Genomic DNA, 25,776 nt, shown 5'->3' on the forward strand with positions numbered 1-25,776 from the left:
GATCTTCAAAGAGGGCCACCCCCTGTATGGCAAGTCATTTTGCACCAATGTAAAAGTTAACAAGTAATCAAAACCATTGGCTCTCCCTGCTGCATCTTCTACTACTCTGTGGTTATTGTCGGGGAGATGAATGGTTATCTTCCCAGGGCTTGAAAGACTTGGCAGCCATTGCCCCGCTATGTCTACGTTATACTTGTCTTCTCCCTTCCTGGCTTGTACTTTGTCATTGCCTTCATCTTCCAGAGGCCCAGATATACTCTGCACCTTTTCTTCCTTGTCCTCTCTAGGAATGGTATTGGTAAGGGCAAAGGAAACTAAAGTTTTCCAGACATGATGCTAGGCCCTTTCACATGTCATCTTATTAATCACAACATGTTTCTGGGGTAGGTGATGATATTCCTATTTCTTAGAGGGAAAAAAAGGTAATTTCTTTTTGTCATGGTCTAAATCCTGCCTACTTTGAAGTCTATTCATGCTAGAGGAGTTTTTCCTAACCTGGTGGTGGGCTAGCTGCCTGGAGCTGCTAGTCTGCCTAGTAGGGACAACCAAATTAAAGTCCTCTTGCTTCATGGGGAACAGCTTGGAAATCTCACCTTAGGTTCTGCATTAGATTAGACAGTGGCAAGGAACAAGGAGATACTAGATCACTTCTTCCAGTGTTACATCCCTGCAGATTAGGAGTCCAGCAAAATCTGGCTTCAGCTAAAATCTTCTTACTATGACTAATATTTTAACTAGGTCTTCTTTCCATCTTCTGTTAGCATTACAGAGCAGAGCTTTCTTAAGTTGACTATAGAATTTCAATTCATAAATTAATATTGAGAACCAAAATTTGAGTGTTTGCATTTGTTTTTTATTTTCCTTACCTAGAAACGGTGGAAAGAACTTTCTAAAGAAGATTTATGTCCTGCTTTTGATCATTCACCAACCAAAATAATGACTGAAAAATACAATGGGAACAGGATAGGGCTAGAAGAAGAAAAACTGACAGGTGACAGATATACAGGACTATCCTCCAAAATGCAAGATACTGTGGAAGAGAACAGTGAAAGGTAAGAATAACGTACTTGAAAAGATGAGACTGTGTTTTCAAAAGGTCAATATGTGTGAGCTGATGTAGGCACTTTGGTTTTTGAATTAATATAACCATTTATTAATTACCTGAGGGTATTTCAATGGTATATGATAACAATCTCAAAGAGCTTTCAGTTCTACTAAGAAGCCAATACTTACAGACAGACACCAGTTGGAAATGGTGTAACAAAATACTAATTGAGGACAGAAGTTAATATATAGTATAATTAAATGCTAAAATATATAGCATGATACAGAATATAAATGGTATGAATATACAATTATGTAGCATTTGTACTATAATTATAGTGTAATTAGTAATATGACTTTTATAAAATTATAAAGTAGTTGAATATAAAAGCTTAATTCCATTATTATAAAAATAAAAAAGGTTTTAAAAATCACATAAATTGCCTTTTTATACTTTTTGAGTTTTGAATCCATAGGAATGTATAAACTATTCAAATTTTAAAATTAAAAATTATATATATTTTTAAGACTCTAATTATCCCATACGCATTATGAAGCTGTCCTGTTATCATGAGGTATGAGTCACTTAGAAAGTAAATGAGCTCTTTTTCTTACTCTTTGGTATGTCTGAATGACAGTTACTTTTCATTGTGTCAGATTGCTTTTTATTGTGGAAAATCTTATGCTGTAGTTATATTTGGTATATTGGGATCTTGGGGGTGTGCTGTGAATATTAAGGTCTCCTATAGATATGGCTTCACTTCATCCCACAATAAAAATTACCTAAAATTTTATAAAAGGTAACAATACATAGTATATGTGTTATTATATATTATATTGAACTTTATTATGACTTAGCAACACTACTTATTTATGACTTTAGAGATTTTAGACTACAAGTTAAAGCATAGAGTTGTTTATTTTTTCCTTTCACCTTATACTTTTGTATTAAGAAATAATATTGTTTTAAACTGTTTTATCTTTTTTAGTAATAAGAGTCTCAGATTCTTGATGTTATTATAGTTTTGGGTAGTACTCTTTGCAGAATTAAATGGAATACAGGCTTGATGATAGAATCGGTGTCCTTAGCACTTAAGAGGTGTTGATTTTTAATCTTTAAGGACACAGCCCAGCCATATTAATAGTTGCAACAAGGAAAGTCACTCATCCAAGTTTGGTGGTACAGAGCAGATCAGTAAAACCACTCAGGAGTTAGAGAGTGATTGCAGAAGGTAGCTTTCTGGGAGAGGGTGGCAGCACTCACATGGGTTGTTGTTTTCTTCCTTTTGGGATGATGAGACCAGAGCATGTTTGAAAGCAGAGGGTGGGGTGTCCACGGGAGGTAAGAACTGTGTGTTGAGATGACTAATTGACAGAGCAAGGTTATAGAGAAGTAAAAAAGCATAAAATGATTATTCTGAAAAATTTTATTGTTTAGTCATAATTTTAGTATTGATCTATAGCTTTGCATTAGAGATGCTAATAAAATAAATCAAAATCTTATTGAAAGAATTTGTTTCAAAGGAATAGAAGCCAGTACTTTTTTTATTTTCATTGTTAAATATCCTTCAAATCAGTGTTTTTATATTGAAGGTCACATTCTCATAATCATGAAATCAATTTTTTAAATAATAGAATAAAATAAAATTGAAACCAGAGTTAAATGACAGAATAAAAGAGATCAGTGTATCATAAATAGTAACTTTCAGTGTTTTTAAACTTGTACATGTTATATGTAAGTTCTGTATATTCATATACATACAGTATCTTCTTTTCATTTTTAAATCATTTTTATTTTTCAGTTACACTTAACATATATTATTATAGTAGTTTCAGGTGTATACCCCAGTGATTAGACATATAACTTAGTAAAGTGATCATTTCGATAAATCTCATACCCACCTGACACTACACGTAGTTATTAGAGTATTATTGTCTGTATTTCCTGTGTTGCACTTTACATCACTGTGACAGATTTTTTTTGTTAAATACTTTATTGTTGTTCTATTACAGTTGTTCCAGATTTTCCCCCTTTGCCCTCCGCTGCCCACCCAACACTTGCCCCCCCACAGTCATTCCCCACCTTGTTTTTCCTTGAATAGTATCTTCCTCTTCTTTCCACCCTTATCCTCCCCTGCCCCTGTCTCCTCTGGTTGTTGTCAGTCTGTTCCTTGTTTCCATGCTTCTAGTTCTGTGTGTTTGTTTGTTTGTTTGTTTGTTTGTTTGTTTTGTTCATTAGGTTCCTCTTATAGGTGAGATCATATGATATATGTGATGTCTGGCTTACTGGCTTACCCACTTACCCACTGGCTTACTTCACTTAGCATAATATTCTCTACTTCCATCCATGCTGTCATGAAAGGTAGGAGTTCATTCTTTCTTTCTGCTGTGAAGTATTCCATTGTATAAATATATCACAGTTTTTTGATCCATTCATTTACTGATGAGCACACAGCTACTGTAAATAACTCTGCTTTGAACATAGGGGTGCACAAGTTATTTTGAATCGATCTTTCAGGATTCTCAGGGTATAACCCCAGCAAGGAAATTGCTGAGTCAAAACGCAGTTCCATTTTCAGCTTTTTGAGGAAATTCCAAACTCTTTTCCACAGTGGCTGCACCAGTCTGCATTCCCACCAACAGTGTACTAGGCTTCCCTTGTCTCCACAACCTCGCCAGCACTTGTTTGTTGATTTGTTTATCATGGCCATTCTGACCTGTGTGAGGCGATATCTCATTGTGGCTTAATTTGCATCTCTCTAATGGCTAGTGATGTTGAGCATCTTTCCATATGTCTGTGGGCCTTCTATATGTCTACCTTGGAGAAGTGTCTATTCAGGTCCTTTGCCCATTTTTTAAATTGGATTGTTTGTCTTCCTGGTGTTGAGTTATATGAGTTCTTTACACATTTTGGAGATCAAACCCTTGTCCGAGGTAAATATATTTTCCCATACAGTCAGTTCCATTTTCATTTTGATAATGGTTTCTTTAGCTGTGCAGAAGCTTTTTAATTTGATGTAGTCCCACTTGTTTACTTTTTCCTTTTATTTCCCTTGCCCTAGAAGATATATTGGCAAAAATACTCATAGTAATTTCTTATAATCCTTTGTATTTCTGTGGTATCAGTTGTAACTTCTCTTTCATTTCTGATTTTATTTATTTGGGTCCTCTCTCTTTTTCTCTTGATGAGTCTGGTTAACGGCTTGTCAATTTTTTTATCTTTTCCAAGAACCAGCTCCTAGATTTATTGATCCTTTGAATTGTTTTGTTTAGTCTCTATGTCATCATTTAATTCTGCTCTCATCTTGATTATTTCCTCCTTTCTACTACTCCTGGACTTTGTTTGTTCTTGTTCCTCCAGTTCTTGTAGATGTAGGGTTAGGTTGTTAATTTATTTTTCTAACTTTTTTAGGTAGACCAGTATTGCTGTGAACTTCCTCTCAGGACTGCCTTTGCTGTGTCCCGTAGGTTTTGGGTAGTTGCATGTTCATTTTCATTTGTTTCCAGATACTGTTTATTTTCTTCTTTGATCACATTGTTAACCCATTTATTATTTAATAGCATGTTATTCAGTCTCCATGTGTTGGAATGTTTTTTTTTTTAAAGATTTTATTTATTTATTTTAGAGAGGGGAAGGGAAGGAGAAACAGCAGGAGGGAAACATCAATGTGTATTTGCCTCTCATGCACCCCCAACAAGGGACCCAGCCTACAACCTAGGCATGTGCCCCAGACCAGCAACCGTCTGGATTGCAAACCAGTGCTCAATCCACTGAGCCACACCAGCCAGGGCTTGAATGTTTCTGAGTTGTTTTCTTGATGTTGGTTTCTAGTTTGAAGCCATCGGGATCCAAGAAGATGCTAAATATTATTTCAATTTTCTTGAGTTTGTTGAGGCTTCTTTTGTGTTCTACCATGTGATCTGTCTTTGAAAATGTTCCATGTGCATTTGAAAAGGATGTGTATTTTTCTTCTATGTGATGAAAGTTTCTGTATATCAGTTAAGTCCATTTGATCTAGTGTTGTTCAATATATCCTTGTTGATTCTTTGCCTGCAGGAGCTATCCATTGTTGACAGTGGGGTGTTAAAATCCCCTACAATGAGTGTGTTGCAGCCAATATCTTTCTTAAGGTTCTCTAAGATCTTCCATATATATTTAGGTGCTCCTCTGTTGGGTGCATATACCGTATTTTGCCATGTATAACGCACACTTCTTTTGTCCAAATTTTAGAGGGAAAAATAAGGATGTGCATTATACATGGGTAGTACTAATTCCGTATTTATATAAATGTTTTATTCTTTTGTTTATGCTATGCATTAAATGTATAACTCTAGAAAGCAGTAACGGTATCCGTATGCTCAAAAATCAATGCTAAAATTTGTTTATAATGCAAAGCAAGTATCTAAATATAAATAAATAATGGAATTAAAAAAATTATAACAACAGATTTTTTTCCTGAAAGTTTGGGCCAAAAACATGAGTGTGCATTATACACAGGAGCATATTACACATGGCAAAATACGGTATATTTACAAGGGTTATATTTTCTTGATGGACCGCTTCCTTAAGTCTTATGTAGTGACCTTCTTTGTCTCTTTTTGTGGCTTTTGTTTTGAAGTCTATTTTGTTTGATATCAGTATTGCTGCACCAGCTTTTTTGTCTTGTCCATTTGCTTGGAATATTTTTTTCCCATCCCTTCACTTTCACTCAGTGTAGATCTTTTGGTCTGGGGTGGTGTCGGGGTGTCTGTTGTAGACAGCATATATTCAAGTCATGTTTTCTTATCCATTGACTTAACGTATGTCTTTTGATTGGAATATTTAATCCATTCACGTTTTAGGGTATTATTGATAGGTGCTTATTCCCTGCCATTTTTTCCCTTTGTATCTGTATTGTGCGCGCGCTCTCTCTCTCTCTCTCTCTCTCTCTCTCTCTCCCCTTCATCTTGTTAAAGCAGTCCCTTTAGCATCTTTTGCAATGCTGGTTTGGTGGAGATGTGTTCATTTAGCCTTCTTTTGTCTGTGAAACTCCTTATTTTGCCTTCCATTTTAATTGAGAGCCTTGCTGGGTAGAGCTTTCTTGGTTGCAAGCCCTTGCTTTTCATTACTTGTACTATTTCATGCCATTCCCTCTGGCTTTAGTGTTTCTGTTGAGAAGTCAGCAGCTAGCCTTATCAAAGCTCCCTTGTATGTTCCTATGTCTCTCTTGCTGCCTTTAAGATTTGTCTTTGCCTTTGAGGCCCTGGCTGGTGTGGCTCAGTAGATTGAGTACTGGTCTGCAAAGCAAAGATTCATCTTTGTCTTTAAATTTTCCCATTTTAATTATGATTAAAATTGGAGTGGGCTTTTGGGGGTTCACTTTGATTGGGACCCTCTGTGCTTCCTGGACTTGTGTAACTTTTTCCTCACGAAGTTAGGGAAGTTTTCTGTCATTACTTTTTCAAACATGTTTTCTATTTCTTGTTCCTCCTCTTCTCCTTCTGGTTTCCCTATAATGAAAATATTAATATGTTCCATGTTGCCCTGTAGTTCCCTTAAACCCTCTTTGTTCTTTTGGAGTCTTTTTTCATTTTGTTTCACTGTCTGGGAATTTTTTTTCCACCTTGTCCTCCAGCTCACTGATTTAATTCTGTGTTTCATCTAGCCTGCTTTTAAATCCTTCTAATGGATCCCTTCATTTCAGATATTGTATTCTTCATTTCCTGCTGGCTTTTATTAAGAGTTTCTATGTCCTTTTTCATGCTGATATTTTTCCCAGTAACCTGTAGCTTCCATAGAGTTTCTTGTAATTCTCACTAAGGTCCTTGAGCATCCTTATAACCATTACTTTAATTCAATATCAAATAGATTGCTGGCCTCAATTTCATTAACACTCTGTCTTGAGGAGTCCTCCTTCACTTTCCATTGGGTGTTGTTTTTTTATCTCCCCATTTTTGTTGACTCTTCTTGTTTGTTTCTGTATATTAGATTGATCTGCTTGACTCCCTGTCTTCATGGGGAGACCTTCTGTGGTAGGAGACCTGTGGGACTCAATGGTGCCGTCTTTTTGATATCCTGAGCTGGATGATCTTGGGATTCCTTTTATGCCATTATGCGGCCTCTCTGGATGTAATTGGGTTTTGATTGTTGTTGGGTCATTCTTTGGTGGGGTCTTCCCTCTGGCTGCTGAGCAAAAGTTACTCCACCCTACCACTTCTTGTATGCTGTTGTACAGGCGGTGCCAGATCAAAACAAAGCAACCCAGGAAACAAAACCTACATGTGCAGTAATAACCCCCACCCACAACAACACTATCAACAGCCAATGAGCAAATATTAATCAAGCTGTAAAGAGATTAAAACTATCAAAAAAGGGAAAATGAATATGAAATGACTAACTGAAAGAAAAATCTTGCGAAGGTAGAGAGAGGAGAAATAGTAAGAGCAAGGAATAAAAATAAGGTGAAGAAAGAAAATAGAATTTACATTGTAATTTAAACAGGGGGAAATAAGGCAAAATGGAGTAAAAAAAGGGAAGAGTATAGTTGAGGTTTAAAATTAAAAAATTTAAAAACAATGGTGAAAAAAATAAGAACCACATTGGAGAAGCAGATCCACCACAGCAATATCAACAAAAAATGAGCAAATATTAATACAGGAGGAATGGGAATAAGAAGGAAAGAATAAAGAAAAAAGGTTATGAGATGTCTAGAGGAAAGAAAAGTGATTTTGAGAGGATAAAGGGAGAAGGAATAGTAAGAGTAAGGAAAGAAAACAAGGCTAAGACAGGGAAAAGTAAAATTTAAAACAAAAAGGGCAGGAGGGAGGCAAAATGGAGTAGAAGTGGGGAAAGGTAAAGTTTGAGATTTGAAAAACAAAAATAATGAAGATCTAAGAATAAATCTGAAGACATGTAACAACCACTACCATATCAACAGCCAACAAGCAACAATTAGTAAAGGTGGAGGGAGAATAAGGGTATTTTAAGAATGGGAAAAGGAATATGAGATGACTAATGACAAGAAAAATGGTTTCAAGAGGCTGGAGCAGGAAGAGGTAGTAAGAGTACGGAATAGAAACAAGTCATAGTAAGAGAAAAAAGAAAATTTAAAACGAAAATAAGGAAGGAAGAAAATGGAGTAAGACAATGGAGGAGCAAAATGTGATATTTGAAATAATTAAAATTAAAAAATAGGAACAAAGTTATAGGAAAAGAAATGAATGTTAAATCTATGCAGAAGAGAAAATAACACAAATCATGAAGGCCACTATGGAATTCATCTCAGTAGAATCCAGTGTTTACCGCTGTCTTCTCTTTCTGGTTCCTCAACTAGTAGTGTTAGATGGTGTCCTAATTTGGCCCTGGGCCGCCTGTTTGAGGCTACAAGCAATTCAGTCTGTGGTTGTCTTCTTAAGATTTGGCTGGTCCCCACTGTTCTGCCCTGCTGGCTTTCCATTAGCTTAGGGCCCAGGTGTGGTTCATTAAAAGACCCAAATGGGCTGCCAGTACCTTCTCCACCTGCATCCAGAAGGGACCTGTGGTGTGATCAGGAGGGTGAGAACCCTGGGTCACGCCCAGAGGTGCTATTCAGTCTTTAGGGAAGATGATGGGAGTGTTTCCCTGCACCCTCACCACACAACTTGGTCTATCCCAAATTCTTTCCAGCAGTGTATGCTTTTCGGTAAATTAGCTGTCCATTTCCTGTGGGACAAATCTGTGTAAAAGGAACAGCTCTTTACCACTTGGGGCAGACAGCATCTCTGTCTAGGCACTGAGGCTGGCAGGGCCTTAATGCTTGTTGCGCCTGTCTCTAATCTCTCTGCTGGTATCAGTGGATCAGGACCTGAGGAACTGTGTAGTTCGTAATATCTGGTAGAAAGGGGCCTTTCAGAGCTTTTCCTTCTTTCTTGATGATGATATGCTCCCAGCAGGGGTCCTGAGCCTGGTCTTACAGATCTGCAGAGCTTGTAATCCAGCAGGTGGGGGGTTAGGCACATCTGACTGCGGGGACCTGCCTGGCTACAGCAAATATCAGATGTTTATCTCCTGGCCATGCAGTCCCCAGCCTGCCACTGTCACAGGAGACTCAGGCCTGAATTCTCCACTCTGTACAGCCCCACGCTCACCAGCTTGGTGGGTCAGGTCCCACCGTCCCTTCGGCGTGACACTATCACTGTGAGTTCTTTGCTGGCAGAGCCACTGCATGTGCGTGCATAAGAGCACAGGGTCTCTGCCAAGTCTCGAGTCTCGTCTCAGCTTCTCTTTTAAAAGGGTTTCTGTGTGACCCCCACACAGCATCACTGAGCCCTGGGGGGCTTGTTCTCCACACGCTCTCCCTCCCCAAAAAGCACAATGTCTCTTTTGGTCAGGGCTGGCCACAGCCTGCCATAGCCTCCAACAGTTTTGGATCAAGTTTCTCTCTGGAATTCTCTCAGATGGTGCTGGAAGAGTCCAGCAGCCATGATATAACATGGGGCAGTGACAGGGTGCTCTCGCTGCTCCCTCCAATGATTCTCAGCCTCAGGCCGGCCTGCTCCTGCCACCCAGTTTCTGTAGCCAGCTCCACCCTGGCCATCTCTCTCCGCCCCTGGAGCTCCTGGCTCTTGAGCCAATCCACTGCCTCCTTAGTCAGATTCTGTTCTGTTCATGGTTTCCTTGGTGCCTAGGGTCAGGGAGGTGACCTCCCCTGCCCCAGTAAGTATGACCATCCCCAGATCCTGGCTCCTGGTGGTGGTGGGGTGCACGGCCCTGGACACTGAGGTGTGGTACACTCCAGAGGCTTCTTTCCATGAAGATATTTTAAATCCCTCAAAATGGCTCCTGCCCCAAATCTGTATAGCCAGAAGTCCTGGGTTTGGTAAGTGGCAGGGGCACCTGCTCACTAGGAGAGCCCAAGCTGCCACTCCTGAGTGCCCTGCAGGCAGGCAGGGTCTTGTGCACTCACACACACAGCACACACACTCGTCCACGTACACACTCCCTCACATACATTCTCACTCACTCTGCTGTATTTTCGAAGTGATTGCTCTGTGGTTTAGCTGTAAGGCTGGTCCATGCCTAGGAGCAGGTGGACAGAACTTCTAGCTACTCTGCAGCCATCTTAGATCTCCCCCATGATATTCTGTAACAACCAGTTTGTACTTCTTAATCTCTTCACCTTTTTCACCTATTCTCCAAACCCCTCTCCCATCTGGCAACCATCAAAATGTTCTCTGTATATCAGCCTCTTTTTGTTCTGCTTGTTTGTTTATTGATACACATTTATTGCTATTTTATTCATCTTTTTTTTTTATCTTTTTTTGTCTTCTTAAAGAAGACCCTTTAACATTTCAAGTAATACTGATCTGGTGGTGATGAACTCCTTTAGCTTTTTCTTGTCTGGGAAGCTCTTTATCTGTCCTTCAATTCTAAATGATAGTTTTGCTAGGTAGAGCAATCTTGGTTGTAAGTCCTTGTTTTTAATTACTTTGAATATTGCATGCCAGTCCCTTCTGGACTGAAAGTTTTTGTGGAGAAATCAGCTGACAATCTTATGGGAGCTCCCTTGCAGGTTGCTAACTGCTTTTCTCTTGCTACTTTTAAGAAGATTCTCTCTTTGTCTTTAATCTTTGACATTTTAATTATGATGTATCTTGGTGTGGGCCTTTCTGTGCTTCCTGTACTTGTATATCAATTTCCTTCACCAAATTAGCTAAGTTTCTTGTCATTATTGTTTCAAATATGTGTTCAATTTCTTTCTCTCTTCCCCTTCCAACACAGACATGATGCGAATGTTGGTGTGCCTGAAGTTGTCCCAGAGGTTTCTCACACTATCATCATTTTTTTGGATTTTTTTTTCCTTCTTGCTGTTCTGATTGGGTGCTTTTTGTTTCATTATATTCCATATCTCTTATTTCATTCTTGCCTTCATCCACTCTACTGTTGATTCCCTGAAAATTATTCTTCCTTTCATTTGGTGTATCTTTTATTTCTGACTTTTTTTTTAATGCTGTTATACTGATGAGGTTCTCACTAAGTTCATTGAATATCTTATAACTAATGTTTTGAACTTTGCATCTACTAGATTGATTGTCTCCACTTTGCTTAGTTCTTTTTCTGGGGTTTTATTCAGTTATTTCATTTAGGGGGTGGTTTGGTTGTTTTTCTCCTCATTTTGGCAGCCTCCCTGGGTTCGTTTCTATGTATTAGGTAGAGCTGCTACACCTCCCAGAATTGGCAGTGTGGCCTAATGTAGTAGGTGTACTATAGGGTCCAGTGGCGCAGTTTCCTCAGTCACCCAAGCTGGACACTCGAGGTACAAACCCAGTGTGGGCTCTATATACTCTCCCTCTTGTAATTGAGCCTTGATTGTTCTTGGCACATGAATGGAAGGGATTTATCCCCAGGCTAATCAGCTGCAAGGATTGGCTGTGACAACCAACCTCTGATCCTTATGGGGCTCTCAGGGGCTTGGTGCCCACTGACCCTTGAGTGTTGTTACTTGTGGTGGTTGTTGGGCAGTGATGCTTCTCCATGGTCTGAAGCTGTCCACTGGGTGTGCTGGCTCTGCAGCCTCCTGGGAGACACAGGCTGAGGTCAGCTGTACCTGCCTTCTGCCCAGGACACCAGCATGAGCTATAAAGCAATATGCAGAGGGCCACTCTTTGTGCTGGGCTTGGAAGTGTCCAGGAGAAACCAGCTGTGAACCAAGGCTAGCTGCTGCTAGAGCCAATCCTGGAACTATTTAGTGAGAGGTACAGGGCATGTTGGGGCCAGATTCTGCTTCTCTGAGAGATTTTAGGAACATCTGAAGAATGAGTCAAGACAGGCCATTGGTATGGAAGTCACTGGAAACAGCTTGGGTGGGCCCAATAGTTGGGTGGTACAGGCCTCATGGAATCACCGAGGTAGGGCAAGCAACATGAGGTAGGTTGATGGAGTCTCAGATATGTTGCCCATCTGCCAGCACTTCTTTCCGGGAGAATGCTGCCCATCCTCCCAACCAAGCTCTTGCCCTGATGCTAGACAGTTCAGATTCTCCTCATATGTCTCTGGTGCCTTTCAAGCTGCTGCCCCAGTGCTGGAGCTCAGAGGGAGTGAATCCAAGTAAGTTTGTGCATGGGCTCTTTAAGAGGAAATGCCTGGGACTCCAAAAGCCCTCCACCTCCCTCAGCTTCAATCCCTGCTGGTATTTACAATCAGAAGTTATGGGAACATCTCTTTCTGGCTCTGGAGCCCTGGGCTACGGGGACCTGGTGTAGGGCTGGGACCCATTGCTCCTCAGGGGGGACCTATGCAGCCAAGATAGCTCTCCCAATTTTTATCTGCCACACGTGGTTGTGGGACCATGCTCTTTGGTGTCTCTGCCCCTCCTACCAGTCTTGATGTGGTTTCTTTAATTCCCTAGTTGTAGGACTTCCATTCGGCCAGATTTCAGGCAATTTTGAATGATAGTGGTTCTGTAGTTTAGTTGTAATTTTGATGTGGTCATGGGAGAAAGTGAGTACCATGTTTACCTACACTGCCATCTTACCTGGAAATACGTATATATAGTGTACCTATTTAAATGTCTGTGTGCAGTTGCTCTGGTGTGATGGTAAGATGTTTCTTGCTGTAGGTTGCCATCAAGTTTTGATAGCCACTGTTCTTAATTATTCTGTAATTCATAAAGCCAGATCACTGAGAGTGAACGATTTGGATAAATGAAAAGTCACATTTTTTTTATTCTTTCCCTATCTTTCACATAGTGTAAAGGATACTTGTTGAGACAAATTTGGACAGTAGCCTGGTGTGTGTGCCACTGTGAGGAATTTTGTACGGTCTTACATAGGCAAGGGTCCACAGGAGGCATTCCTTGACAGTTTGTGGCCTATGTTGTATAAACATATAGGAAAATCTGACCAGGTTTCACTGGCTATGTTATTACATGGACATAATTTCCTAAAGCCTAACTGTAAAAAAGATTTTATTGAATCAAATTAAGAGTAGTCTTTACCTCTCTGGAATTGCATTGTTAAACTAAGTAATAGCATCACTTGGTATTTGTACTTCCTCCATTCCTGAAAACATATATAGTACATTTTTGGAAAGCCAGAGCCTCTACTTTGTTATATTTAATGGGAAAAATTGTGTTCTCAGCCCAGCTGAAACCATCACCAATTTCCCCCAAAGTCATAAAAGTCCTCTTAAACACCTGCATAAACAAAGTATTTAAAGCATAATTATATAATTACGTAAATGTGTGCGCTCCATTGGTTTTATATGGTAAGTGACAACACTGGATAGAAACTATAATTGTTTTTTATTTTTGTTTTTTCTAATTAATTAATTTATTTTTTCAAATACATTTATCTCTGCCTACCCCCCACCACTTCCCCTTGCTCTCTCTCTGCTTCCCTCCCTCCCTCAACCCTTCCCCTTTGGTTTTGTCCATGGGTCCTTGCTCTATGTTCCTTGACTTTCCCCTTCCCTTCCTTTTCCCCCATCCCCCTCCCTCCTTCCCTGTTGTTTCTGTTGGTTTCTTTCTCTTTCAGTGTTGCTGGTCCTATTTTCCTTGCATCTTTGTTTTAATGGTTAGGTTCCGCTTATAGGTGAGATCATATGGTATTTGTCTTTTGCCCTCTGGCTTATTATGCTTAGCATAATGCTCTCTAGTTCCACCCATGCTGTCGTGAAGTTTAGTAGTTCTTTTTTTCTTCCTGCTGCGTAGTATTCCATTGTGTATATGTACCATGATTTTTTGATCCAGTCATCTACTGATGGGCATTTAGGTTGCTTCCAACACTTGGCTATTGTAAATTGTGCTGCTATGAACATTGGGGTGCATAGGTTCTTTTGAATTGGCATTTTGGGATTCTTAGGGTATAGTCCCAGCAGGGGAATCACTGGATCAAAAGGCAGTTCCATTTTCAGCTTTTTGAGGAAATTCCACACTGCTTTCCACAATGGCTGCACCAGTCTGCATTCCCACCAACAGTGGACTAGGGTTCCCTTTTCTCCACAGCCTCACCAGCACCTGTTGTTTGTGGATCTGTTTATGATGGCCATTCTGACTGGTGTGAGGTGGTACCTCATGGTGGTTTTGATCTGCATTTCTCTGACGACTAGTGATGCTGAACATCCTTTCAGATGCCTCTGGGCCCTCTGTATCTCCTCCTTGGAAAAGCATCTGCCCAGGTCCTTTGCCCAGTTTTTGATTGGATTGTTTGTCTTCTTGGAGTAGAGTTGAGTGAGTTCTTTATATATCTTGGAGGTCAAACCTCTATCTGCTGTATCATTAGCAAATATATGTTCTTATACAGTTGGCTCCCTTTTCATTTTGCTGATGTTTTCTTTAGCTGTGCAGAAGCTTCTTATTTTGATGAGGTCCCACTTGTTTATTCTTTCCTTTATGTCCCTTGCTTTAGAAGACATACCAGGGAAAAAATTGCTGCGTGGGATATCTGAGAGTTTCCTGCCCATGTTCTCCTCTAGGACTTTGATGGTGTTGCGACTTATATTTAAGTCTTTTATCCATCTTGAGTTTATTTTTGAGTATGGTGTCAGCTGATGATCCAATTTCAATTTTTTGCATGTAGCTGTCCAGCTCTCCCAACACCATTTGTTGAAGAGGCTATTATTGCTCCATTTTATGCTTCTGCCCCCTTTGTCGAATATTAGATGCCCATAGAGACCTGGGCTTATTTCTGGGCTTTCTATTCTGTTCCACTGGTCTATGGGTCTGTTCTTGTGCCAGTACCAGATTGTTTTGAGTGTAGTGGCTTTGTAGTAGAGTTTAATGTCCGGTATTGTGATCCCTCCTCCTTTGTGTTTCTTTCTCAAAATTGCTGCGGCTGTTCGGGGTCGTTTATGGTTCCATATAAATTTTTGAAATGTCTGTTCTATTTCTGTGAAATATGTCATTGGTATCTTAATAGGGATTGCGTTGAATCTATAAATTGCTTTGGGTAGTATGGACATTTTGATGATATTAATTCTTCCAATCCATGAGAATGGTATATGCTTCCATTTATTTGTGTCTTCCTTAATTTCTTTCTTCAATGTTGTATAGTTTTCTGTGTACAGGTCTTTTACCTCTTTGGTTAAATTTACTCCTAGGTACTTTATTTTTCTTCTTGCTATATCGAAGGGTATTTTTTTTCTGATTTCTTCTTCTTCTATTTCATTGCTGGTGTACAAAAATGCCTTTGATTTCTGAATATTGACTTTGTATCCTGCTGTTTTGCCAAATTCACTTATTAGGTTGAGGAGTTTTTTGGTAGAGTCTACAGGGTTTTCTATGTACCCTATCATGTCATTTGCAAACAATGATAGCTTTACTTCCTCCTTTCCAATTTGGATGCCTTTGATTTCTTTTTCTTGTCTGACCGCTGTGGCTAGGACTTCCAATACAATGTTGAAAACAAGTGGTGAAAGCGGACATCCTTGTCCTGTTCCCGATCTTAGTGGAAAAGCTTTTAGTTTTTGCCCGTTGAGTATGATGTTGGCTGTAGGTTTTTCATATATGGCCTTTATTACATTGAGGAATCCCCCATTTATTCCCATTTTGCTGAGTGTTTTTGTATAATCGTTTTTTATACTTCAGTGTTAAAGATTCCATCAGAATCGAAACCTGGCTGTTGATGGTTTTAGGGTCCTGGCAGAAGCAAATATAAGGGACCCATGAAAGGCTCCTCCCGAGTGGAAGCTCTGTATTCATTCCTTCTTTTTTTTTTTTTTTTTGGCCCGCATATTTTTGCCTGCACTTAAATACAACTTAAATATTTTCACTGGCAGGTACACACTTATTTGTTACAGTGAATTTTCAGTTCAGTGAGTGCATGCTAGGTAATAATTTTTACATTTCATTTTAACAAATAATTCTGATAGAGTTCCAACAGCCAGAGATACCTGTGTATATAACAAGTAAAAGTTAGAAAAGACACTAGAAATCACCACAGGACATACAAAGATAAGCAAAATAAAGTCTCAAAATTGCTAATGTGTTATAAAACAAGAACCCAAATTAGCACCATAAATTATTTGCCATAAATTAAAAGCTGTAAGATAAAAATAGAAGGGCTCTAGGGGATGAGAGAAGGGAGAATTGAAGAACAGAACTGAAATGAAAGGACCAGAGAGAAGAGAAGATTTCTGGGTTACAGGGTAACAGGTTCAGAGAACAACAAAAAATTATTTGGTTAGGAACGAAGTTGTGCATACATAGCAGGAGAATATTAGAAAGTTTTTGCATGGACATATGTTTCAGTTCTCTTGGATATATACGTAGGAGGACAATTGCTGGGTCATGTGGTAACTATGTTAAACATTTTAGGAACTACCAAATAGGTATCCCCAGCAGCTACCCCATTTTACATTTCTACCTCCAATATCTGAAGCTTCCAACACTCCAAAGAAATTTAACACTGACAAAATAATCTTACATATAGCTTATATTCATATTTTTCTAGTTGTCAAAAAATCCACATAACGTTGAGGTATAATGTATGTACCTTTAAGTTTATTCATTTAAAGTGTACAGTTCTACCCTGACTGGAATGGCTGAGTTGATTGAGTGCCATTCTGCAAAAAAAAAAAAAAAAAAAAAAAAAATCACCAGTTCAGTTCCTGCTCAGGGCACATGCCTGGGTTCCAGAATCAGTCCCCAGTCGAGGCACATCCAAGAGGCAACCAATCGATGTTTCTCTCTTTCTCCCTCCCTTACTTTCTCTCTAAAAATAAATAAAATCTTTAAAAATAATAAAGTACACAGTTCTGTAGATTTAGTGTATTTATGGAGTTGTATAACCATCACCATTATCTAATTGAGGATCATGCATTGTACTTGGTTAACATAATTCTTTAGTCTGCTTTCATCTTCCCCTTGCTTGACATTGGCATTTTTACAGCTTCTAGATCAGTTGCCTTTTAGAATGCCCCACAGTCTGGATTCTTCTGATTGTTTTTTTTTAATATATTCAGGTTAAACATTTTGGCTAGGAAAAAGTTGGCTCTTGATGTCAGAGTAGACATTGAAAGGCATTCAAGATTTTTAATCAATGAGCTATGCGATTAGAGCTGTTACGCTTTAGGAAAAGGACTCTGGTGAAGTTTAATTTGGAGGCAGAGAGACTGGTTAGGTTTTTGCTATAATGTAGGCATTAGTAACTTATATGTTGCCATTGGCCATTCCTTGTGTAGTCCTAGGACCATATATCTTGGAAATCAAAGAGCTTTCATCAGAACAAAGATTCTGTATTGAATAGGAAAATGGGAGCTAGAAATCTGTGTAATAAGGACAGAGTAATAAGCACTCCCACAACAGAATATTCGTGGACATATTAAGTTGATGGCTTTTATCCAGAGTCTTTGTCAAAAATCAAATGTAAACACAAAAGGGGATCAGATGCCTAGGGGACCTGTTTGTCTTCCCACTTCTGGCTGGTTAGTAAAGAAAGAAAGACGGAAGGAGGGAGGCAGGGAGGGAGGGAGGGAGGAAAAGGAAAGAAAATTGATAGTCATCATTTCACATTTCAAGAATGAAAGCACTGTTCTTCTAATTAGGTCCTTCTAAAGTATTTTTTAATATAAAACTACACCAGAAATTGTCTCTGAATTATCCGAATACATCTCTTGACCATTTAGAATATCAAGGCTTTTTTTTTTTTTAAGAATTTTTTGACTTTATTTGAACCAAATTTTTTCTTTAAAAAAAATTTCAATGTTTGAATGAGTTGAAAAATGTTGGGGGATGGAGGATGGATATTTGAATTTAGGTCCTCTGTATTAGAGTAATTAGGTCCTGCCAAGGACTTATCATTTGTTTGTATTTATTCATAGTGTTCTACGGAAACGAATTCGAGAAGACAGAAAAGCTAACACGGCTCAGAAGGTGCAGCAGATGAAACAGAGGCTAAATGAGACTGAACGAAAAAGAAAAAGGTGGTTATATTGGCAACCTATTCTCACTAAGATGGGGTTTGTGTCAGTCATTTTGGTTGGTGCTTTTGTTGGCTGGACACTGTTTTTTCAGCAAAATGTCCTATAAATAAAACAATTGTGCCCAGCAAGCTTCTGCACTAATAGCTGACAGTGTTGCGTTAATCACAAGGGCTTTTCTGTTAGCAAACTCTTCATACCCCAAAAACGGAGCAGTAGAATAGACACCAACAAGATAAATGATATATTCAGTCATCAGCCCAACATCTCAGGGCTCTGCCCCCAAACTGTAAATGCTGATCTAAAATAAAGACTTTAATGTCTGTTGAAAACTGGTACATTTTGCAACTGTATTCATACATGTCAAACATAAATGATCAGATTGAGAGATATCCTTTATCAAAAGGATTTGTTTTTGAGGCTATCTGGATTTTAACCTGCACTTGATACAAGCAATAAATATTGTGGTTTTATCTACATTATTACTGAAAGGAAAATGACCTTTAAATAATGTGTGTAATATATAATGTATTATTAATATGAGCATCAGTAATTTATATTCTTAACCATTTCAGGGTAAATATATTTTACAAGTACCTATTTAATCTTACTTTTGTAGTTAAATGTACTTTTTTAAAAAGCTCAATTTGAAAAATCTGTTACTATAAAAATACTGTATGTTGCTTCAATTGTACTGGCTACATTTTCATAAAGAGAAGTTTGATATGAGAAGTTAGAACTCTGAATAAGCATTTTTTACCATACATTTGCATTTCTTTTATGTTTTATAGTTTTTCCAATTTAAAAAAAATTTCTCTAAAAATATCTTTAAAAGAAAATTCTTCTTACTAACATAGTCAGATAACAGTTGGTCAAGACTTTGCAAAGAAATTGGTTTCTGTAAAGCCCATTATTAATACTCTTTATTTTTCATGAATATTTCAATGTTACTACCCTAATTTACAATTGGGTAAATCATGATTTAGGAAATAAAAAGAAGAAGCAGTATTTTATTGCCATGATTTCAGTTTACTAGACTGTAGTTTTTAAGTAAAAATATTTTCAAGTTCTTTCTACTTTAATAAATAGTATGATGGTGTACAAACCTTACATTGTCCCTTTAACTTCTTAATGGTTATATTTTAAGTATATTGCATAATGAATTCAACTGCTGATCAGAACTGTAGCTTTTATCAGACTCCAACATTCCATTAAAGTTAATAGTTGTTATAAATTTAATTGCTGAAATAATGAAATAACATTATTTCAGTGGTTTTCAAACTATGCTCATTAGATTTCTAAGGGATCACCAAGGAGTATAGGGAAGACTCCAAGCTGACCAGTCTTTACTTTTAACCAGACTATCTCTCCTTTTATCTATTTTATATACTACATATGATTTCTGCATGAGGTTTAATTATTTTAAGGGGTCAGTTATAATTTAAAAAACAGTTTGAAAACCATTCATATAGATAGATGTTTTGAACTGATTTGAGTATCCTTCTTGAATGTGTTTAATTGTGCTGCAAGTATGAAAGCAGGATGTAGGTGCTACTACATATTAAATAAACTTCTGCCTGTGTCCTAATTCAGTGTTACTGTGTCCTGCAACCTTTAAATGGGAAGGAGGTAAGAGGGACATTTTCTTATGTCTGTCTGCATTAAATCTATGTTCAGGTACCAAGACCTTTATCTTTTAAGTTTTTATGGTTTAACATCTTTCTTTCCAACTTGACTTGCTTTGCTAAAATACAGTATATTATTCTGCAACTCAGAGATGGCTCAACCATATTAAATTTCCCCATTGAAGATAGCCTTGCTTTAACAAAAAAATACTTTCTAGAAAACAAATGCTGGTACTGGCACACACGGTCCCATCGCAGGTGAATGTGCTTCATTGGTTCAGTATCGCAGCTTTGCTTTTTGTCTGCTTTCTGTCCTGGGAGGTGTTTGTTGTAATATATTTTTTAAATTATAGTCAGTATAGTAAACATTTTTTTTGTGAACTTCTGCAAACGTTAGTCTTCTTACCTCCTCCAAGCAGATCCTTGAGAATAGTATGTTAAGTTTTTACCAGTAGTTATATTTTTGGTGGTTGCTATGTACTAATTATTGAAAATATATGGCAACGTGCTGTGGTGCCTATTGTCATCATCCTGACCCTTCATTAAATGAGGTGGGCTAGTCAGAGAGAATGACGCAGGCATGTCCCCTGCCTTCTCAGGTAACATCCAAAGGAAACAGTTAATAATCCATGACAGGTTCTGCACCTTTACAAAATTTGTGTATTCTTAAGTCTTCATAATATTTTTAATAATAACAGTTTTCAAAGTCAGTTGTGTAGTTTTACTGTAATCAAGTAGTATTGTTTTTAATTATTTAAGGGAGAAAAAAGAGACATTTAAAACCAGAGGCTCTATTATTTACATTAAGAAAAGAACACTTACATTGATATTTGGTTCATTTGTATTTATATTTATCCTTGCTAATAAACTGATACCATCTTCTCTGGCTACACCAACTGGTTACATACTTGTTTCCAAGTTTAGCCAAGTATATTATGCTATCTTATATTTTTATGTATGCTTGCACATATATAAATGTAAAAATATAATTCTCTATATTTAATTTATCCATATATAAAATTAAAATAATACCCTTTTCCTGAACTCTTAGACAGTTGAAAAAAATGTAATGTGTACAAGTGCATAGAGAACTTCAGAACAATATAACATTTTTCATGTTTAGAGAATATTTTATATATTTACTCTGTCCTTTTCTTTTTTATCTTTCTGGTCCATTTCACTATGTATTAATATTTCTACCAAGGAATGAACAAGAAATAAGAAAGGAAGTAAAAAAAACTTGTTGATAAAAAACAAAAATGTAGCTCTGCCTAACAGGTATGTTGGAGGAAGGAGTTGTAACTCAAAAATTAATTTTATGTAAACTTGTTTTAAATAAACTAGAACTGATGGTGTGATTCAAAAAATACATATTGGTGTAAAAAGTAGTTTATACCATGGAGCAGAATTTAGTTTTAATATCAATTCCTTCTTTGCTTTCAGCATCAATTCAAAGTGATGGTTGCTACCATTTATTGATCGTTTACTGTGTGCCAAGCACTGTGCTAAGCACTTTTCATATGTTATGTTATCCTATTTAATCCTCACAACAAGCTTTTGAGGTAGGTGATGTTATTATTAAGCCATAAACAGCCTGAGACTTGGCATTTCTACATTCTTTTATGGTGCTATCATTGAAAAGTCTCATGTGTATGTATAGTATATTTCAGAATTAGATGATTCTCAAAGAAAGATTTTCCTTTTGCAAGTCATTTCCCTCCTAGAAAAATATCTCTGAATAGATTCTGTATAAATAGACACAAACGGGAGCCTGACTATATTAGAAATATTTTTATTAACCATTTTACACTCTTATTTTAATGAGTATCTACATTTCCAAAGTGCCTGCCTAGTTATTATACAGATTTTTAAATCTAGTCATCCTTGATTTTTACTTTCAGATACAAATTTTATAGACATTTTTTTACTGTAGTCTCTTATAAGCCTAAATCTTAAGTGTATCATCCATTTCTTCCTGTGTCCAGGCAAGAGTCTAGCAGTCACACCTCTGTCAACATTGATTTATTTTTTCTTCCAGCAGGTCCATGTGGGTTTGTCAGTGGGATAGAGTGTGGATTTCTCAATATTGCACACTCGCAATTGGGTGGAGGGTGGCCAAGGTTAGAACTTAGTGCATTGACCCTGGTCTGGAACTAAGTGCGTAGCAGAAATGTCTATTCTGGGTTCTCAGTTCTCATGTGTACATTAGCAGCTAATTAAGTCTGTTTTACTTTAAGAACCCTTTGTTTAGCTTTGACTTACATACATGGTAGCAGCATAAAATCTTATAAATAAAATTTTGAACAATAGAAATGTAGTATTTTTTCCACATAAAATTAAGTCCTCCTGACTTAAAATACAGATCTTGGTTGTTCTTTGGATGATTTATTCTGCAGTTGACCTTTTCCTTTCATCTTTTTCCCTAGTTCATTTGTTTGGATTTGATTCCATTTTTCCTTATACATCCCTTCAAAACACTGTTTATGGGACAACAGTACCAACAGCCCCTACAACAATGGATATGTTAGAAATGCCATCTATAACAAAAGATGGCTGGCATTATACATATACATTAAATATGTATAGGTGATAACATTTATACCTTGGTAAGAAGAAAGGTTATATAAGTTCCACAATTTCTGTTTCACCCAGAAATCCACAGTCCAGATACTATGTATTTATTGGCTATATTCCATGGATCTGGCCATAATGTAGCCATTTCATTGTTCATCTGGATTTGGGAATTTAAGTTTTTAATATTTGGAAATTTTATGCTACCCACTTTGTTAGATAGTGTTCTAAAGGAAAAATTTTTAGGAAAATGGTATGAGTTGGGCTATCTCATTTTTCCCTCAACAGTAGGAATGTTCACTGCATTCAGATTGCTCTAAGAACAGCATTGAGCAATTCTGCACATGTTTTCTCTCAACCCTCTTCAGAGGAAGTGTTATCTCCTTTGGCTACTGGATTCTGGAAACTTCTTTGAGGAGAATTTTTCTTCACAGTCAGTGCTGATCCTTTTCTCATGTTATATACTGTTTACTCCATCACAGAACATTGCCAAATGTAAGCAGCAAATCAGACAAGAAGTCACTCACTGCTAGGTTTGAGAAATTGTCTTTATCAGTATCATTGAGAGTAGAATATGAGAATTATGGGATTTAGTAAGGATATTACTTAAAGAGTCTATTTTAATATTGCCTGGTTTTCCATCCATCACATGGTATGTTTTGGGGAGCTATAAGGAGAATTGCTTAGGAATGTTTTCTTCTTTATAGAGACCATTTCTTAAAACCCAGTTTTTTATATTAGTTCTCTAATTTGGCCTAGATGTTTTAGATACATGATTGTGTTGCTGTTTCAAATTTCTACTATAAAAAAGTTACTTGGAGTTCAGTGAATTCAGGAAAGGGAAACTATGTAAGTTCATTTTGTTTTTTAGGGAATGCTTTGCTCACCTTGCATCTGTTTTTATTATTCTTTTCAGTAAAATATTAGTGTGAATATCTGGTGGCAAAAACTATTTTGGGTGCTGTTTTGTCTTGCTGTTACTTCAGGTGTGGAGCCAACTTGGGAAGATTTTGCTCTTTCTGTAAACTCCGCCCTGGCATCCGTTCCAGCGTTGAGAGTGGTAGTCAGTACATGAGGGTTGCTTTTCCAAAGAAAGCACCAGGCAGGGTTTATTCCACTTGATTTGTTTGAACCCATTTTACTTTAGTCTTGTTAAATAAAAGAGCAAAAAATGATTCGGGTGAAGATATTTTATTTTTTCCTAAAATGAAGCCCATTTGTCTTTTCAGTCTTGTAAATAAATGATCTTTAACAGTTAAAATACTCCTTATGATTTCATTGTATTTTCTTGTTCCCCATAATAATACTTACAAAGAAAAAAAGTTGAATTTTTTAAAACGCTTGACAGTTCTTTTAGTTGTGGTAAATGGTAGTTTTCCTTGGTAAGTGTATCTTCAGTGCCCTGCTGGAGAGGACAGCATGTGTGTTGAATACCTACAGTTCTGCCAATTAATTTAAGTACACAACCTAAATTTAACCCCCATAATGCTGCTTCTAGTTACATCGCATTACCTCTATTTTCAGATAATAAAACAGAGTCAGAGGATAAGTACCTTGTTCCAAATTGCCAGCTAGTACATGACAGCTGAAATTCCATTAGAATTCCATTAACTCCAGACTTCATACTTTTTCTGTTATGTCACACTGAGACCCTGTTTTTATGCAATGTTTAAGCCAGATATTTAAATGAGAAAACATTAGACATTACTTCTGGTTGTTAAAATGTGAAGGAATCCTCTATTTCGTAAGTGACACAAAAGTTGTTTTCCCCTGCAAAAAAAACATGTGAAACAATTTGAACTACCATCAAGCCAGAGAAATACTGGAACGTCAGAATATTCTTTATCCCATTATTTCTTTCACTTTGGTTGGAATAAGTTCCTTTGTTGTTATGAGCAGTTTTCTGAATGTGTGGGAAACATGTATTTTGCATTAGTCAAAATCCGTAGGTACCTTTCCTTACTGCAGCTACTTAGATTCAGGGCTCTGTGGAACCCCGCAATAAGCAGCCCTAGCAGTTTTTGTGACCCACAGACAACTAATGGAAATGTTTTCTTGATGACTTGACATTTCTCTACCAGTGCTGGAAAATTGAAGAAAAGGGGTATTCAGAACACTAAGGTGCTTGGTACTGTTATTCTTTCCTTCCGTAGAAGAAGCCAGTAGTCAGGAAGAAGCTCAATTCACAGTATTTTGGGTGTTTTGACTAAATGTTTTGGATAAATATATGGGTGTGGTTCCTATGTATATATGTGGAGATACAATAATAACAAGTATTCAGATTGGGGTGGGGGGTTGTTGTAGTGAGGGAAGAATGGAAATACATTTATCTCAAATGATCTGCTACTTGCAAACATTACAAAATAACATCAAAAACTCCAGTGCCCCTAAAATACGTATTTCATCTGTCTGTCGCTTGTTTAAATTCTCATCTTTACTTTTTGGCATTAAAATACAATAAATTTCTCAACTACTTTATGTCTGTGTTTTCTTTTATATTTAGAGTAGCTAAATTGTGTCACTTCAGTTCTATGTTGCTTTAATCATTAGTATTATCCTTCAGGACAAAAAGCATGCTCCTAACAGTCCGTGATTTAAAGATATAAGGCAACTTTATGTTCAGACATTACATTCATAATATTTTTAGCAGTATGATACAGTGGAGGTCCAAATTGGATTAGACTTTTGAAATGAATACCAAAGTATTGGTAAGTCTGGCACATACATATAATCTTGCTGAACTGTTGTGGGTACATTTTTTTTTTAAACGTGTCTGTCTGTCAGTATCTCACATGGAGGTCATTTCTTGAGTAATACAGGATGGCCTAAAGATTTCAGAGTTAATAATTCTTGGAAAATAATGTAAGTTACAGTGCTTTAACATAAATCTACTTCACACCACCAATTCTGTTTGAAAATTTAGCATTTAAGCAATTTTACCAAGATAATGGTGAAGTACTTATTGTGGTTGGATGTGATATGTTGGAATGTTTTTTGGTTGCCTTTTTAGTTCATCGTTAGTCCTTTTATGTTTCTGTGTATCTATGTACGTCTGTGTGTTTGGTAAATATGAATTGAATAGATGACTTTTTATTTTATGTTTTAGGCCAAGACTGACTGACACCTAAATATTCATGACTTGAGAATATTCTGCAGCTATAGATATTGAACCATTGATGTGCAAAGCAAGACGGAAGCCCACTCCGGAAACTAATGTGAGGCTCGATAAACCTGTAGATTGCCTCACATTTGTCTGTTTACAAAGTAAACTTTACACCCAGGGAAAGAAGAGCACCACCAGCAGAAGACTTTGCAGAACCCTCTAATTTGATGTATTGTTAAGTTTTTTAATGTGTGTATGAAATGTGGAAAGATGTAAAAGAAATAAATTAGGAGAGACTGTATTGTACTGCCATTCCTACTGTATTTTTATACTTTTTGGCAGCATTAAATATTTTTATTAATAGATTATGTTGGTTTGTGTGCATTATCTTAGGACAGCTCTACTTCAAATAATGTTTTCTTAAAGATTTACTATTAAATTTTTATATCTAACAATTGACAGTTACATGGAAATTGGTCCATAACACTGCTCACTTTCTTCTTAAGATTTTTTTTAGTTACTCCTCAATAGTCTATCAGTATAGGTTAGGTGAAAAC

At 37.2% G+C, this 25,776-nt stretch overlaps 1 protein-coding gene across 2 annotated transcripts in view; it reads left to right on the forward strand.

Moving 5' to 3' along the window:
- Positions 1–25,518, forward strand: part of PTPN2 (protein tyrosine phosphatase non-receptor type 2) — a 125,653-nt gene extending 100,135 nt beyond the window's left edge. Inside the window, exons 8-10 of one of the 2 annotated variants that reach the window (XM_054587323.1) lie at positions 871–1,052; positions 17,822–17,923; positions 25,223–25,518. In XM_054587323.1, coding sequence (XP_054443298.1) covers positions 871–1,052; positions 17,822–17,923; positions 25,223–25,244 — 306 coding nt within the window. In that variant the 3' untranslated portion in view covers positions 25,245–25,518. Of the gene's footprint in view, positions 1–870; positions 1,053–17,821; positions 18,461–25,222 lie in introns of those variants that run through there. The other variant, XM_054587322.1, reaches the window with a different exon arrangement.
- The last annotated feature ends 258 nt before the right edge of the window (positions 25,519–25,776 follow it).

The sequence above is a fragment of the Pteronotus mesoamericanus genome, unplaced genomic scaffold (genome assembly GCF_021234165.1).
Source record: "Pteronotus mesoamericanus isolate MK-2021 breed Mesoamerican mustached bat unplaced genomic scaffold, CSHL_Meso_final scaffold_118, whole genome shotgun sequence".
Lineage (NCBI taxonomy): Eukaryota > Metazoa > Chordata > Mammalia > Chiroptera > Mormoopidae > Pteronotus > Pteronotus mesoamericanus.